Source organism: Spodoptera frugiperda, chromosome 20 (assembly GCF_023101765.2).
Source record: "Spodoptera frugiperda isolate SF20-4 chromosome 20, AGI-APGP_CSIRO_Sfru_2.0, whole genome shotgun sequence".
Classification (NCBI taxonomy): domain Eukaryota; kingdom Metazoa; phylum Arthropoda; class Insecta; order Lepidoptera; family Noctuidae; genus Spodoptera; species Spodoptera frugiperda.
The window spans coordinates 1371062-1388227 of NC_064231.1; the positions used below are offsets into that span (position 1 = coordinate 1371062).

At 36.4% G+C, this 17166-nt stretch overlaps 2 protein-coding genes across 4 annotated transcripts in view; one reads left to right on the forward strand and one right to left on the reverse strand.

Annotated features, from left to right (window-relative positions):
* LOC118262119 (dedicator of cytokinesis protein 4) overlaps window positions 1-17166 on the reverse strand; it is a 68290-nt gene that overhangs the window by 42030 nt on the left and 9094 nt on the right. The gene's annotated exons all lie outside the window — the stretch shown is intronic.
* LOC118262120 (innexin inx3) lies at window positions 1678-16183 on the forward strand. Its single transcript, XM_035573263.2, has 9 exons — window positions 1678-1989; window positions 6041-6231; window positions 12259-12455; window positions 12725-12847; window positions 13115-13210; window positions 13584-13694; window positions 13815-13951; window positions 14113-14260; window positions 14364-16183. The coding sequence occupies exons 2-9, from the start codon at window positions 6069-6071 to the stop codon at window positions 14547-14549; spliced, it is 1161 nt and encodes a 386-aa protein (XP_035429156.1). The 5' UTR covers window positions 1678-1989; window positions 6041-6068; the 3' UTR covers window positions 14550-16183.

A 17166-nucleotide genomic window follows, 5' to 3' on the forward strand; every position in this document is an offset into this window, starting at 1 on the left:
AAAATAAACGAGAAATGAAGCTAGGTTTCATCGTGACAGACCAAACAGGTAAATCAAGTTTTGCAGAGATCCGGCGCATAGAACTTCATCACGTTACAACGTTTCATTAGACAATTATTTCGTAATACTTTTATATAAAATGCTGTTACGACTGGTGAATTTTAAAAAGCTTTCTTTGTGTTGTTTCTTACGTGGTTTGGAACGAAATTTTCCTTACAAATTCGCGGTGATATTCAAATGATGTCTGTATTTGGTAGTAACCGTTATTTATGTTTCTGTTTTAGACAAATATTTGAGGACTAATTATAATATTCTAGATAATCAGCATTGAAATGTTTAAATAACACTGGAAACTTCTAAAGAAAAACTAAAGAACTTTTAGGCAAGTAGGTAATAAGACCTAAAATCTGCGAAGTATTTGGCTAAAAAATGGAAGAAAAAGGTTAAGTAACATTGCACACAAAATACCACGTGGAAGAGATAGGCTCACAAGCGATGACTCAGAAGGCTTTTAAGTTATTTTAATGGGCGGGACAACCGGTTGATATTTTTGCTAATCTCCCATTTTAGCTTCACAAACTTAGAATGCAGACAAACTGCATTGAAGAAAAGGTGTAAAAGAACATATTACTAGGAAGAAATGTAAAATACTGGACAACCATAACTCATGGGTCTTAATTAAGTTAAAAAAGGAACGGCTGCCAAAAAAGATTATTAATCATCGTCCCACGGTCCAAGAAATGAGAAGCAAATATTTTTGCAAGCACGGACGTCAGCAAAACTGGCTTGCTAGCTTAAAATATGGCGATAAAGCATTTAGAAAATGTAGGTACGTGGTGAAATAAAAATAATAATAACGAAGTAGGCTTGTCAATAATGGACCTGGTTTAAACTTACGTAATGATAAAGTACTAATATGGGCAATCGGGTAAGACCACATCTCAGCTGTATTTAGCTTTTTATATCGACTTAAGGAACAGGTAGACGGTCGCATGCCTGTCCAATGAGGTTGCAGCCGACAGAGCTTCGCAAGGACTGGACCAATAATAATCATTATGAACCTTTAAGTATTTATGAAGAAGTCACACTGATTTTGTTAATAAGTTTCGTAAAATCGGAACATTAAAAGTGAATGACCGAAAATTTCTGTCACAATATTTATTTAATTAATATATTCAATCTAGACATATCATCTGAACAAAGAATTATAAGCTCTCCTTTATCTAAACAACACTCCACAGCTAGCCAGCTGATTTCATTGACATAAAGTTTCTAAACTCATTCAAAACAACTCGTAAAGATGTAAGATTAAGGACAAATTGTTATAAAAATGCATTTATATCTTTTAAGGAAAATACTGCAACTTAGTAAGTAAATTATTATTGCTTGAAAATGTGTTAATTAACAGCCGCAAGCAATCTTCACCCGTCGAACTCAAAACCAGTCATCAAAATCTCGCCAAAAAAATCGACACGAGAGATATTGCTCACGGTGAAACCTCAAGACGGAGTCAAGACCCTCGACTCGAACGCGCTCAGTACCCGTAGCTACCAGCTACTGTGCATTTTAGCTTTAGAGGGAGACGGCAGACATGCGAGCCAGACGCGCTTGGTGCGGGTAAGAAAGAGACAGATAGAGATGCGCGCGCGCAACACAGCCGCCAAACATTGGTAGTAAAATCCCGCGCGAGTCACCGTGTACGAGGCCGATCGAATCGGGCCGCTAGTTCGTTCAGTTACATTTCCGACCCACGAGCAGCTGGTGCGCTGTGCTGCGGGCCCCTAGTTGCCACTCGTTTTACTTGAACCGCTTCATTTTTATTGTATGACATATCCCTTGTAATACAATGACGTTGAACTATTGTAGCAAAGTAGTTTTAGATAAATAAGTGAGGCTGTGATCAGTGTTGTGTACAAAAGAACGAGCGACTTGCTATCGTTAAATATTTGATACCGGAGTTGCTGGAGAAGTAACAGTTAGGTTTAAAAGGTAAGTGAGTTGTGTCACAAAAGCTTACTGGATTGGATTGAGTCGAGCTTAACTCATATCGACGACGCGAGGAATGTTGTTTGACAGCATACATGTGCGGGAACAAAAGCCTTGTGCATAGTCATCACATTTCTTTTTTATTCCTATCGCTGTCTTGCGAGGTAGGAATGGTGGATAAGTAATGAACGAATGATTACTGAATCCATATGAACCTAATGATGTTATGAATTAAAGACGCATGGAAGAGTTAGTGTCGTTTCTCATGGTCACAGGTAGCGGCTGTGTGCCCGTTTACCTGAGCGACGAGTAAGGGAGAAAGGGACGCCGTTCTATTTACCGGGAACTCCATTTGAATAGAATGGACAAAGCAAGTTCAGCTAAAGGGATGAACAAATTCACACCGCATTGTTTGAATGAATATTACCACGTTTTAATTCATAAAACTTAGAATTCGGTGTATTTTTAGAAGATACAGATCGTGTTATTTAATTGCGGAGATTCTTAATAAGATCGGCTACACATGTTGTTACACACGCAAAATTCACGGTCCATGAAACTTCATTGAAGATGTGCCGACCAAGGACACGGTGAATAAAGAAATAAAAACAATCAAACCTCTGCCCGCTTAATTTTAACAACCCGGACATGTTCGCGTACAAAACAAAATAACAATTACATTGCGAGTGACTAGAAAATAATTTCCTACCGTACAAACGACAGCGTACTAATAATAACTTCCATAGGTGGACTGTATTACTCTAGTTAATTTAGACGTCATAATTACTGGTTATTACGAACATTTAATGAATTTCAACAGTAGTTTCCTCAGTAATGACATTAATGTAATCATGGAGTGTTGCCGTTATCTAAGGTGATCATTTAGAAAGGTCAGCATATCAAGTGCCTTAAATATGATTTCGTAACAGTTACCGTATAGCACATTTAAATTTCAAATAACGTATGAAAGAGTAAGAAATTATCGGCTTCTCATTAGGTACCGTGTGAGAGTTTCTTTGGTATGATGCCACAAAAGGGGGCATCTTTAACCGGTCTCACATATTATTCTTGTCACGGCGCGCGGCCACGGCACCTGCATCCATGATGACGCCGAAGCGCCTGGCGATAACCTCTAAAACATGCCTTGAACTTGCAAACTTGTTTAGTATTCATGTTTCTCATATAAAAATAATAGTAACACTAATTGGCAGTACAGTCACGCCTATTCTTGTACTTGTAAAGCTTTCAAGTTCGTTTTAAATATTTAAATGGTACCGGGAACGTAAGGAGGATTTTGAGAAAATGATTCTTGAATTTCTTTGCCTGGCATTAGAAGAATGCCAGCAGAGAAATGTAGATAAATACTAAGCACGTTCGAAAGTCCTATTATATACCTCATTGCGTACGCTGCACACGCGCTATTAATTAGCCCGCATAAGTTTTATAAAACATGACTTTGTTTACAAACCATAAATAATTCCAACGTGGATCTTTGACCCGAGGAAGATAAAATATTATTATAATGATTATCTGTTGTGAGATATTAATTCTTTGCAATCGCAATAACGCCAATAAGCAAAGCATTCGAGAATTTTATCAGAGCGTGTAGTTAAAAAGGTCTGTGAAATATAATCTGGACCACATTAACGCAACCGCAGGTCCACATTAGAAGCGCATTTCCGTGCGAGTGGACACAAAACATGACGAAAGGCGGGCGTAGTCACCGCGGATGTTATGACCAACACAACTTATCTGACCACCGCCTATAATTTCAACTCAAACGAATGTTAAGAAGGGGTACCACGTGGTTCCGTATTTTTTTACAATGTAAACAATGCGGGAAGGAATGTTGGTAACAATCAACGCAGTCAATGAGAGTTAATTATATCAAGCACGAGACGACAGTAGCCGACCAAACTGAATCAGTACGTTCCCTAGCCGCGAGCGAGACTTGAGACGTAAATTACAACAGAAGCGACAAACTGGGCCGTTCACTTGCACTGCAAATCTGAACGTTACCTAATATTCAGAGCAATCGTTTCACGTCATTAGTCACGCTTTCTGATGAAATGTTTTATTGTCCGACTGAGGCATCGATACCGCAGGTTTGAGATTCTTTCCCACGAAAGTAGTCAGTATTGTATTAAATTTGAACGTGTGCTGTGTAGCTCGAAGCGACTCACATTTACCGCAATTAGTGCCCATTCAGCTGTGATTGTTAGGCGCGCGTGCCCTGACTTAAAATAAGTAATGAACTTGCATATGCCGTAGCTCATCATAACGAATATAGGAATAAAATCGAACTTATTTAGTTCGGCATACATGAAAACAGTCAATTGTTTTGATTTACAAGAGAAGAAGTAATAAATGCCGAAGTAATTTATAACAAAAGATATAAAAGCAAGTTAGCAAGGCGAAGTGCCGGTGATAAATGGGCTGCGGTAATAAGCGAGTGGAACAAGGATATGCAGTTAAGACCGGCACAAAAGGTTCAGGGACGGACCCACCCGCCACTGCCTGTGCGCCTGTGCATGTCATAAACAGCGGAATGTACGCTTCACCTCCCCCTCTTCCACGAGCCCATTATCAGTCACGGCGTTAGCAAACAACGAGTTCCTCAAAATATTTATCACTCTGGGAATACGTCGACGTATCGATTCTACCGATGACCGAATGACAAGTAAATATTTGTATTTGATGAGAATGTCATTTAGAAGTATTGCGAATCTAACAAACGTTAGATTATAACCAATTGAGAAATTGATTTGAATTGATACACTAGACGCTAGCTAATACTAATCAATTGTCAAGATCGCGACATGCAAACTTGTAACGATTGTCGCCGTTCAAACTGGTTTCCGCGTAAAATTCGCGTTGCCAAGCGATGCATCAGCCAGGGTCGGTTGAGGTAAAGCAGCGAGGGGGCACGGGGGAGGAGGGAGGTTAAAAACGCAGGAGGCGCACGAACAGCGGCCGGTCGACGACCCGCCACATGCCCTGCGCCGGCGCACCATTCGCCTCCACCGCACTCAATCCTAACACGATTACGATTATGTTCGCAAAATAGTTAAAAAATATTTCATGCTACAAACTTAAGAGTTGCGTGCAATAGTCGAGTAAAGTGACATAAACTAAGGCTATCAAATGCCGACACATATCGTACAGAATGAAAAGCCAATATTCGACTCTGTCAATAACAATATTACAATAGACGCTCGTGTCCGAGATGATTTCATAACAAATTTCAATGATCAATTAATATTGCCCCCTGCGAGCGACCTAAATAGCACATGTTAGAAGCGACACCGCGTAGGAACGGGATCAAGAAGTCGTCAAGGTTAGATCCATTTATCATGAGTTGTCTACCAGACTATTGTAACTATTCATTCATTTATACACATCCTACGGCCATAGACCACAGCGAACACAGGTTTAGTTAGTAAAGTATAAAAGTCAATACGACGACTCCACATATTTACACGTGGAGTTGTGAAGAAAAAATATTGGTTTACAAAAACTTGGACCCGACTGGACAAGGCGTGGGCGGGAGGCACGACAAGTAGATACATCGTTGAATTATGTTTGGGGTCATTGATTGAAATGACCAGCCCTAGTAAACCTGAATCGTGTTCTCATCAAATAACTGTTTATCAAATTGGGATATAAACGTACAAAGCCAATGTTTATACGAAAATGAAGACATGAGAACGACGAGGCGACACAGCTGTTACGCACATTGAGAGAATCAAAACACTAATAAAGTTTACCGTTTAAGTTCTAATTTCGTATGGGTGGCGTATGGCACTTGTCACGAAGTTAGTTAAGACGCGTCGATGTATTTATAGTGATGTTTTGTGACTAGTGTTCTAATGTAGACAAAGGGTTATTAGTTTGTCATGTATTTGATAAAAAGCAATAGCAAAAAAACATTCACTTGCAAATCAATTAAAATTTCATGTTTTTAAATCTGATAATGATTTACATTGAGTAAATCTGGATCTAGATAAGATTTACTCTATATTCTGTATACTGATTGTATTGCTTTTTGTTTCAGACAACGAAAGTAAAGAAACACATCTAAAATGGCGGTATTTGGTTTGGTATCGTCGGTGGCGGGCTTCGTGAAGGTCCGCTACCTAATCGACAAAGCTGTCATCGACAACATGGTCTTCAGAATGCACTATCGCATCACATCAGCCATTTTGTTCCTGTGCTGTATTCTTGTCACCGCTAATAACCTTATTGGTAAGTTTACTTTTCTTTTTTGCTCTTTTAGGGCCTATGATTTTTACATTGGTCCTAAGATAGTTCCTTGCGTAAAATTATGCATTTATAACACAAATAGGTAGTAAGTAAGTACGCACGTTCGTAGATTAAACTCTTTGATATGATAATGTTAGAAAATTGCCTATATCAGCTAGTGATTTACTCACGGAAGTCGTAAACGGGATATGGGTCATTGTCGCATTGCTAGACTGATAGACGATGGGACGGCAACAGGTTACAGCTCTATACGTATTGTCTATAGTTTATTAGCGAAACACACAATAAGAAATGGCTATAAAGTCAACAATTTACTGAACGGAGAATGTCATTGTCGTATTGATACAATGAACACATCCTTTGTTAAATCCATGAGAAACTGTAATAAGGAAGCTTTAGATACTAATGAACAGACAAAAATAAACGACGATAAGTAGTAAAGTGGCAAATTCAGGAAACCAATAGTAAAACTAAAGAGATAAAATGTAACTTTTCAGAATAATTATACTTAGTGAACATTTAAATTCAAGGGAAGTTTTTTTAATAGTTCCCATGAAAACATGTGACTAGGACTTAATATTTCCCCTATTCACGCTCCATGGAGATTCAACCTGTTTCCTAACAAGGTGCATTATAATTTAAACATTATGTATGAGATGGAATTACTTAACTATTGTTAACCTTGTAACTTGATAGAGTTCTGATAATATTGCTTATTTTAGTCTTATTATATTCTTGCACACAATTGGCTATTTGCGTTTATTTATTTTGAAATTGAGTCTTGTGAAATCATTTGTATCGTTTAATACCTTCATAGACTTAAAGTTTATTACAAATTGTGATTAAATATAGACCCCACATTTTACGCGAGCATGAGAAAAGACCATAAATTTAACTAAAGTACGCAATAAACTTTAAATTATCACAAACATTACCATCATATGCGAGAAAGTACTACTAAGAATCATAAAAATCTAGTGAAAGCTGAACTCAGTACACCTAATTACAAACGTTAATGTTTTCAAAGATGCAAATCTTGACCTAGACAGTAACCTAAAGACCGTATAACACAAAGACTCTAAACAGACATAACAGTCCGTCTGGTCAAATCTTGTAAATACCTAAAAACTGTGAATCATTTTCAGGTCATTGTTCAGTGCAGGAACACCGTGTGTAACAGTTACCTAAATTGAGACGTCATGACAAATTGATTGTACAAACATACACTCGTAAGCGTACGTGATAAGATTCAATTCAGTAGAGCGAAACGGGTCAGTGAACTTACAAAGCATATGAGATTATGTATTAGGCAACAAGTGTTCGAATGAACCGATTGTGGAAAGTTTGTGCATAGTAATTTACGTGTGTTGCTAGACAATGCGAGCGTTTGCATCTATTTATCGACGCTTCCCAGCCCGTCAAAACAAAAGCATCTCTCGCTTGTCCTTATTTAGGCACGGTTCGTGTCAATCGTTCGTTGACTTGACAATTTTCGCTTTTCCCATCCTACATTTTAGATAAGATATCGAAAAAAAGACAATTCAAATGTGAAATGACCCATTTTCCGTAACTATTGCATCATCATTTCTCTCTAACTTAACGTTTCACATTTGTTCTGTGTTCTACATTCACACATCTGACTTTTAAACACAATCCTTGGAAATGGAAAACTCGATTATAAATACATTTGACAAAAAAGCCACGTTTTTAATTGTGTCATTTGATCACCAAAGCATGGAAAGCAAAGGTCATGGTAATCTTTCTACGGTCGACTGGAGTTTAACAGTAACAGCAGTTCAAAGTCAAATACAATGTAGAACGCGTTAAATGTTAGTGTTTACATCTAAACTGTTATAAATAGCCTTTATTGCGGATGTTTATATTACGTTACTAGTGAAATCCTGTGGGAATCCTTTCTTTTATTTATCTTCTGCTATTTGTTCCGTTTTACACTCACTCGTTTCATAAATTAAAAATTAAACATATATGTATGATACTGCTATATTTATCGTAAGTAAATATTGGTATCTATCCGCATTACTCATAAACTCCATTATAAAATGACAGTTTCATCGTGTAGGTTATGTACTCTTCAATGATACATTATGAAAACTGAATAAAGTGGGCACTAATAGAGTTTCAAGGAAGAAAATAATTACTTCCTAACAATGTATCAGTCTTAAGTCTTAGCTTCCAAATAATGTCCCATTGACGAGCCTGAGCGTCTGTTACATAACGCACATCTGGATGCTATCAAGACGCGAGCTTATTAGAACTATAACAGTTATCATGAACTCGATAAAGACCATAAACAGTCGTTAAACGACTCGTCCGTCCATTAGGTACATTATCCCCAATTACCTAATGATTTACGTGTTAATGAAGCGATTATGACACACATGCAATACGTTTGCGTGTTGGCTGCTTACCTTACGATTGTTATCGTCCAAAAATTAAGGTTTGCCTTTATCTTGCTCAACAAGTTTTCCGTCTATGATTCATAGAAAAGAGGTGACATTAATTTGTCTTGACTTTTTTAAGGAAAACTATTATTAGGCAGTAAGTGATTGGAGTGTTTCCGATACAGAAACAGATAGAACTAACTAGTTCTTTGCCATGTGAACGAGCTGATTACCATTTATTACGTCTTTACATAATAACGAACGTGATGTTAGGAAGTGCTCCAATGAGCCGGTGGAACAAACGATGTTTACGTTCGACGTTATCGCGTGCTCCCCATTTGATGAGGCACAAACACAAACAAACTACTCCTTAATGACCACTTGTAACCTATACTTATTAACCATACGACGATATTGCTCAGTGAGGAAACGAATAGTTAAAATACAGTATTCAAATTCAAACAAGATCATACTTCGTGACTTACACTTGAAACGCACAAGGTCTGTATTAATTCCAATTGTATGTTAAATGGATTTATTGTTTATAAACGTATTGTTCAAAATCAACTGTCATTTGATCTCCCTATTTACAGTTTTCCTTATCCACTGCAGTTTCTAAAGTTCGTGACAGACAAATTGCATTAGACAAATTAGCTAACCTGTTCTTAACAAATCTGTTTAGTGTCTCGAGATGTAGAAATTGAGTCTAAGAGTTTGAATTCTAAAATAAACAATTACGTGCAAGTGTGTTAGTAATTTTCACTAGGTGAAGACATTTAATGGGTCATTAGGCCGTGGCTCATTGTCTGTAACTTTCCAACTCTACATACCATCCAACAATAGTAATATCAAATAAACTTGCATACTAAAGCGTCCAGGTTCCTTACGCTGGGTCACGTACTCGGTGCACATTGTCTCATAGGTAGTTAGTCAGCAATCCATATGGAGTTTATTGCAATGTTTGTAGTCGGCGATATTTTGCCCTACATGCAGCCTATACAATCACATTTACGCCTCAGGTGTTAGTAATCATAATACCATAGTTAGCAACGATAAGACTGCTACAGATTGCCTGTTACTATGCATCATGGCGTAAGAATGAACTAACGAGCATTGATTAATTGTTTTAAAAATATAAAGACGATTGATTTGGAAACAGGTTTGCCTACAACAACGTACAAAGATTTTTTCTTTTAATTGTAGTATACTATTGATACGAGCGTTCCATGAATTGTATAACAACAATGAACAAAACTAGAAAAAACTTGGTCCAAAGTTTATGATTTTGCTTGCATCATAGCTGCGTAAGTCACACGCAACATTTTATCGGTACATAAATTGTAAAAAAGGGATGTGTAGGGAGATAAAGCTTGTAGTACGTGACGAACAATAGATCCATAATAATTTTGGACGAACATAAACTGTCAGCGTCACTTTGCAATGGTCAACGTTATTATGACACTGGTTAACGTCACGACCTAAATTCTCCACACGACATTTATGATATTTTTGTTCTAAATGAGCATATGCCATGTTTGTACACTATGATGTAGGTACAATAATATTAAGTTTATGCAGCCTAGCTCACCATGACCCAGTAATAACCAGGCAATCGCAGCAAAACGAGTATTTCAGGGTACTGTTGATAGAACAGTTTTAAATCCTTATCAAGTACTTTTACAGTGCACAACGTAACTTAAAATTAGCATAAGTTGAATAGCTTGGTGATAACATTAACAGTATTGGAAAGGTAATTTGCTCGTTTTGTTGTTGGTAAAAGCCTGAGTTGTGATTATATCGCAGTTATGTGTCGTGGTCGATTTCTCTCGATTGTAAGAATTTATGAAGTCAATGCACTTTTGAAGATAAAGAAGACTGCTACTGTCTCTTTGTCGATGAAACTTATCATTTCTTCCTTATTGCAAACTTTTTAGATTATATTCTTATACAACTTGCCTTTCTCTGTTACGACTGTGGACTCTTTGTCATGCACCAAGCTATAAAGATGTCAACGCGTTACTTGTTAAGTCGTTATTTCTTATTTGTATGTTCGTTTGAGATTATCAAGACGGCGATAAATGCTCTAACAATTGCAAGTGCTCGTTATGGGGCAATTAGCAAGCATGTGACTTCGGTCAATTCGACACCTCGACTGTTGAGTCAGAGCTAACGGTATTCATATGATACAATATTTCGAAATGCATTGTGACCTATGCAAATGGCATTCATAGATCGAAAGAAAGCGGAAATTATTTAATGCTTTTTGGAAACGTTGAATATTTTCATTTCGTTATGTAACGTATCTAGGTCATTCATATTGACCAGTCAGTAATAGGTTTCGTTTCTATATACGTACGTAGTTGTAGGAAGCTAGTGTTTTCATTGTAGGTAAATACATATGCAATAATATCGATGAACGCAGTATCAATCATGATATTTTCCTCTGAGGAAATCGGATAAAACAAGCGGTAAACTAACACACTGCCTGGTTGTAAGCGGCGTTCTCAGAATTTTGTTCACAGCATCCGCCTTGCAGCAAGTGTGGTCACTCCCAACATTGTGATCCAACAGAGTGGTATTGACATGTCATTGTGCCGTCCACCCAAATTAAATGAGATTATATATAACTGGACGAAACAGGACAAATTAAATTCTCGTTTGTTCACATTACTGTACATAATGAAACATTTCACATGGTATGTGAAAAAAATATGAATAAAAACCTTGTTTTAAAAACAAACCTCGTTCTTTTGAGATAAATTAAACAATTTTGTGTTATACGTCGGGCCGTTTATGAATTGATAACAGGAACATATAACATCGGAACTCAGCCCTCGTTGCGAACAAGGTGATTTGAATCACGGTCGACAATTACGACGGGACGGGCAGATGCACTATTACTGACGATATTAGCGTCATCCGCAACTTGTTGTTGCAATGTCAGGGCTATGAATAGGTATTCATATTAACAAACTAATTATATCTGGTCCTGTTCACTACTACACAAACACTTCCCATGGATATGAAAGGAGTACAAGCATAGATTTGCAACAACGTAAACATAATATCCTTAATTTGAATATCGATAAGTTCAATAAGTATAACAAGCCATCTTAATGCATATTGCCATATAGCTGATTCCGTCCCGAAGCAAAGTTCTAATGGCCTTAATCATAGCGAGTATGTTAATGTGGACTTTAACATAACTGTACACTGTTAAGTAGTCATAACGTGACTCAGAAAAGGGTCTAACAACTTATATTATAAAAAAAAACTTTTGATAAGGAAAATGCAGCTATAATTTACCCTAAATTAACAATGACGCACCACGATTTACATTTAATCCACGTCAGGTAAAAAACCACAGCACGATTGCCTACGTCGGTTAGGGGACAAACTTTCGCAATTCAGCTTACTTCACCATTTTTAAATACCAAGAAATAGAGAGGTCCTGTTACTTTCCTCACATGTCATTAATAAAAATGATTATATTCCTTTGAAGGTTAAATAAATATTTGCATCATGACTATATTTTCATTGCGCACAAAGAAACGTGGGATTGTAAGTACTTAAGAATGTATGATATAACTTTATTATTTCCTTCCAGGCGAACCGATCTCATGTATCAACGACGGAGCTGTACCTGGCCACGTTCTGAACACCTATTGCTGGATCACCTACACATTCACTTTACCAAATTCCCCTGCCCGAGGCATCGCACATCCCGGTCTTGGAAACGACTACGAGGAAGAGAGACGCATCCACGCCTACTACCAATGGGTGCCTTTCATGCTGTTCTTCCAAGTAAGATATTTTTACCAATCAATAAATACCAGTCATTAAAAATTGCAGACTTCTTTGTAATCGACCGAGAGGTCTTTGTACTGCGTTGCGCAATGTATGATGTAATTTTTCTTCGAGCGAGTAAATCTGACTTGCTACCTCTTAAGTTTTTGCTACTAGAAACAGGTTTGAAGCGCGATCATAATTTTTCTATTCAATTCCATGACGTTTGCGTACGCTGAAATAATGTTATATTGGATGTAATTGACAATTAACCTAATTGTTTCCAGGGTCTGCTTTTCTACGTGCCTCACTGGGTTTGGAAGAACTGGGAAGAGGGCAAAGTCCGCATGATCTCTGATGGTATGCGAGGTACCGCTGCCAGTATTGCAGACGATAAAAACAACCGTTTGGTAAGTACCACAACGTTGATATACTTGTAGAATATTCCCAGTGGAACGGTAAACAGATAATGTCAGCACATTAATAAGGCCAATATACATAGGTATCTGGTTTCTTAATAAAGTGGCACAATTGAGATAAGTCCCGATACTAATGAAACTTGATGAACGTCCCTAATAAGACAAATTAACTGAGCCTGGAACGTCTATTATGTAATTTTCTGTTCTGTTGAGAGACCTATGTTGTTCATGACTAATATTCTGTTTTGTGTGTTACAGAACCGGCTTGTCCAGTATTTGGTGGATACTAGGCACATGCACAACACTTATTCCTTCGGTTACTTCTTCTGCGAGATTCTAAACTTCGTCAACGTGGTAAGTATCTACAATCTAATGCTCTATGACAAAGTATTAATATGCTCGTTTTAAGATAATAGTAATGACATATCATCAGTAGCCTTGTGCCCTTATCGTAGCTAATTAGAGGTCAACATAATATCATTCTGCTTTAAACACTTCCAATATTGTATTTCTCAGACGTAAAATTTATATAAAATGAATAAATAACCAGTAAAAATGTATGGAGATGTATTACAATCGTGAGTGGAAGATACAAGGGGCCATTGTTAGATAGCCTAAAAAGATTAAACCCCATATAATGGGAGGCGTGGCCAAGTCATGGCTAATCTTCTCTAAATGAAAATGATCTTAAAAGACATACATTAACAGACTACTTTGATAATTTCAGGTCGGAAACATTTTCTTCTTGGACACATTCCTCGGTGGTGCTTTCTTGACTTACGGTACCGATGTGGTGAAGTTCTCTAACATGAACCAGGAACAACGAACTGACCCTATGGTAAGTCCAGAACTTTGAGACAAGTACCTATCACAGTAACATTTAACTGTGTGTATATCATTTACTAAACATATTTGACTTTCTACTACCGTTATCTAATGTAAAACTTCCTATTTCCAGATCGAAGTCTTCCCAAGACTGACCAAGTGTACATTCCACAAATTCGGAGCTTCTGGAACGATCCAGAAACACGACGCTCTCTGCGTACTCGCCTTGAACATTCTCAATGAGAAGATTTTCATCTTCCTGTGGTTCTGGTGAGTTGACCTCTATTTACTTAAAATGCATGATTTCATGCATTGCATATTTAACACTACCTACAGTCTGTTTTACTTTGGAATTAGAGTATCATGTTATCCTTAGTTTTGTACGTGTCTACTTTAAATTATGTTTACTTATTAATGTGTTTCTTTTCCAGGTTCATCATCCTGTCAGTAGTGAGCGGTTTGGCCCTGGTGTACTCAGCAGCAGTGATCCTATTGCCAAGCACTCGCGAGACGATCCTGAAGAGACGTTTCCGTTTCGGAACACCAGCTGGAGTCGAATCACTCGTTAGGAAAACTCAGGTGCGTAAAAGGCCCATAAAGATGAAGGAAAACAGTGCAAATACAAACGATTTTTGGCGTCAATATGTTAGAGTACGTGTGTTAAATGTTATTTTCTTTTTAGGTGGGTGACTTCCTACTCCTGCATCTGCTAGGACAGAACATGTCACTGCGCGTGTTCGGTGAAGTGCTAGACGAACTGTCACGAAGGCTGCACATGAACTCCAACGCACCATCAGCACCCTCCACCCTCGAGATGGCCCCGATCTACCCAAACATTGACAAGTACGCCAAGGAAACAGAGACGTAAGTTTTGAGACTGAGCAAGCAATACACGCAACGCTATCATCGTCCTATGTAGTCCCGAATACGATATCTGAGAAGATCATATAAGTGAGATTCCTATACAATTCATTTATTACAATCTCAGCTCTTGTATCCAAGACTACTTTCTTCACAGAACGTGTAGGACGCAGTGTATTGTTCTTTTAGTAATCGTAACGCTCATTCGCAGTAATGTAAGAAAATTCAGTTCCAACGACATGAATGACCATGACATTCCTTATTTTACCTGTTTTAAAAATAAGACAACAATTGCCTTTTTGCCTCGAGCTTTAAATTTAGTGAAAAACTACGATTAAATTAGTATAAAAAAAAATTGTTGAAACATTCGTATGATGTACAAAGAACTGTTTGTTATACTGATACGGAATTTGCTGTGGTACTAACTGATTTTGCGAATAAGCAACATTTTACTGTTTACTGAATACTATTTGTTTCGTGTTTATCTAGTGTTGTAAGTTCAATTCAACTCGCAAATAAAATGCAAATGATATTTAAAAGTACACACGAAGTATACATACAATCATTTCTATCATAAGTATAGCCTATCTTTTGTATTAGTTTACTATAATAGAGGTTAACAGCAAGGGAGATCTGGGCAAGTTATATATAGACATTTATATTATTATATTTTTCATCAAATATATTATAGACTTGCCCACATCTTTTCGTGAGTAGCCTCACACGTGAGATATTTAAGACATGTTTAATTTTAACTTCTTTTCGTGTATTAATAATTTGATAAAATGTTAAGACAAAGCCATGCATTTCGATAAAACGTGATCTATATTTCCATGCTGTACTGGCTGGTCTTAGATTTTACCCAATTGATATGAAATATTCAGTGAGTTAATTGTAGTAGACGTAAAGCTATAACAATGCTTCGGAATAAACATATCGACTTGAATAAGTCTTTCGATTATAATTAAGTAGATAGATATTATATAGAGTATTTTATACGTGCTTTTCTTTTGTTCCATTGATTTTAGTAAGCATTATGGTAAGGATACAAATGTAACTAATATTATGTGTAGTTAGGTCTGGGAGTATCTGCTGATAGTCAAATTTTATATAATGTTACTTCAATCTCGTGATTGATATCAAAAGTATATTTGGTACTAAGACAAACGATCATAATTATGTAAATGTATGACGTGTGAATGGATAATCAAGGTACGTGTGTCAATAAGTTCGAAATGAATAATTATACTCATAAATTGTTCCAAATGTGCCATTAAATAAGATGTCCAGAGGAAAGGCCACGATTCTCAACGTATCTCAAATATTATTGTAGAATAAGATTTTGAGTCATGCATTATTTTAATAGATTGTGTGAATGAAATGAATTAGACTCTTGGAATCTCGAAAAAATGTCTTCCATGCACCTTGTTGTGTTGCAATGGAACTGGACTACGGCAGTTTGCTTTGTATTGACTAGTTTATAATATAAAACTTTGCCATTCCTATATAAAATGTTTTGTAGTGAATATAAGATGCTGCCCATATCCTACGTAATATCTCTGAGACTGCAACAATCATTATTTCAATGTGTTACATTATTCTACATTATTATTCGGTAATAAATGACTTCAAATATTTTAATTTCTGTTTTATTTTCGTTCCCTTTAGCTAAAAAATAAAGTAAGTACCTAGATATTATCTAAAAGACAAATACGCAGGTACAAATCATGACGTAATTCTCAAAGATGTATTTATTTATTTATTTATTTAGGAACAATTAACAATCATATGTTACATTAGTACAGTAAAAGTAATAAATAACACTTAACAAACATATGATCCACACCATTGTTCGCGGATTAACTATTAAAAATTTAAATTAAAATTCGGTCAGATGTAGGACATGGATGTAAGATTTGTACGATTGTTGTTAATACGTAGATTACACAGTTTCAGTTAGTGACTTAACAACTTGCCTTTTAAATTGCATTGCATTGATGTGTTGATAAAATGCATTACAGTTTCTAGAAAATATTTACTTGCAAGTTTATTTACTTAGACACCAAAGAAAAGATGAAAATGATCAGTACAATTGACAAGTGAATAAAGTAAAGCAATGAGCCAACCACACAATATTCTTTCAGCCGTAAGACGTCAATAGAAACTGCTTTAAAAAAATAAAACGTCAATAGATACGAAGAAATAAAAATCATAATTTATTACTAGAAAGGAAATTAAACACAATAAACACGTGAACGGTGAAACTATATTTTATTAGAAGCGAAGATTCCTTTACTCAATTACCTACTTTCTAGCATTCATTTATATAACTGGATGGAAATATACATAGTTTTAGGTTTTTTTTTATGTCAACAAATAATGTAATACATAGAATGTAAGAGGTTCTATGCCATCATTATTGATAGTACTGACTACATTTTATAACACCCTAGCGTATGCTTCATTGTATCCAGTATACAATTTTTATATCCAGTACACAATTTTTATCAAGGAAGGTATATATTTTTTTTTAATACTACATGTTAATCGTCGAAATTGGCTAAGAAATTGGCTTTAATCTCAGCTGCTATCACACTCTAATGTAGACAAACAAAAACCAACCC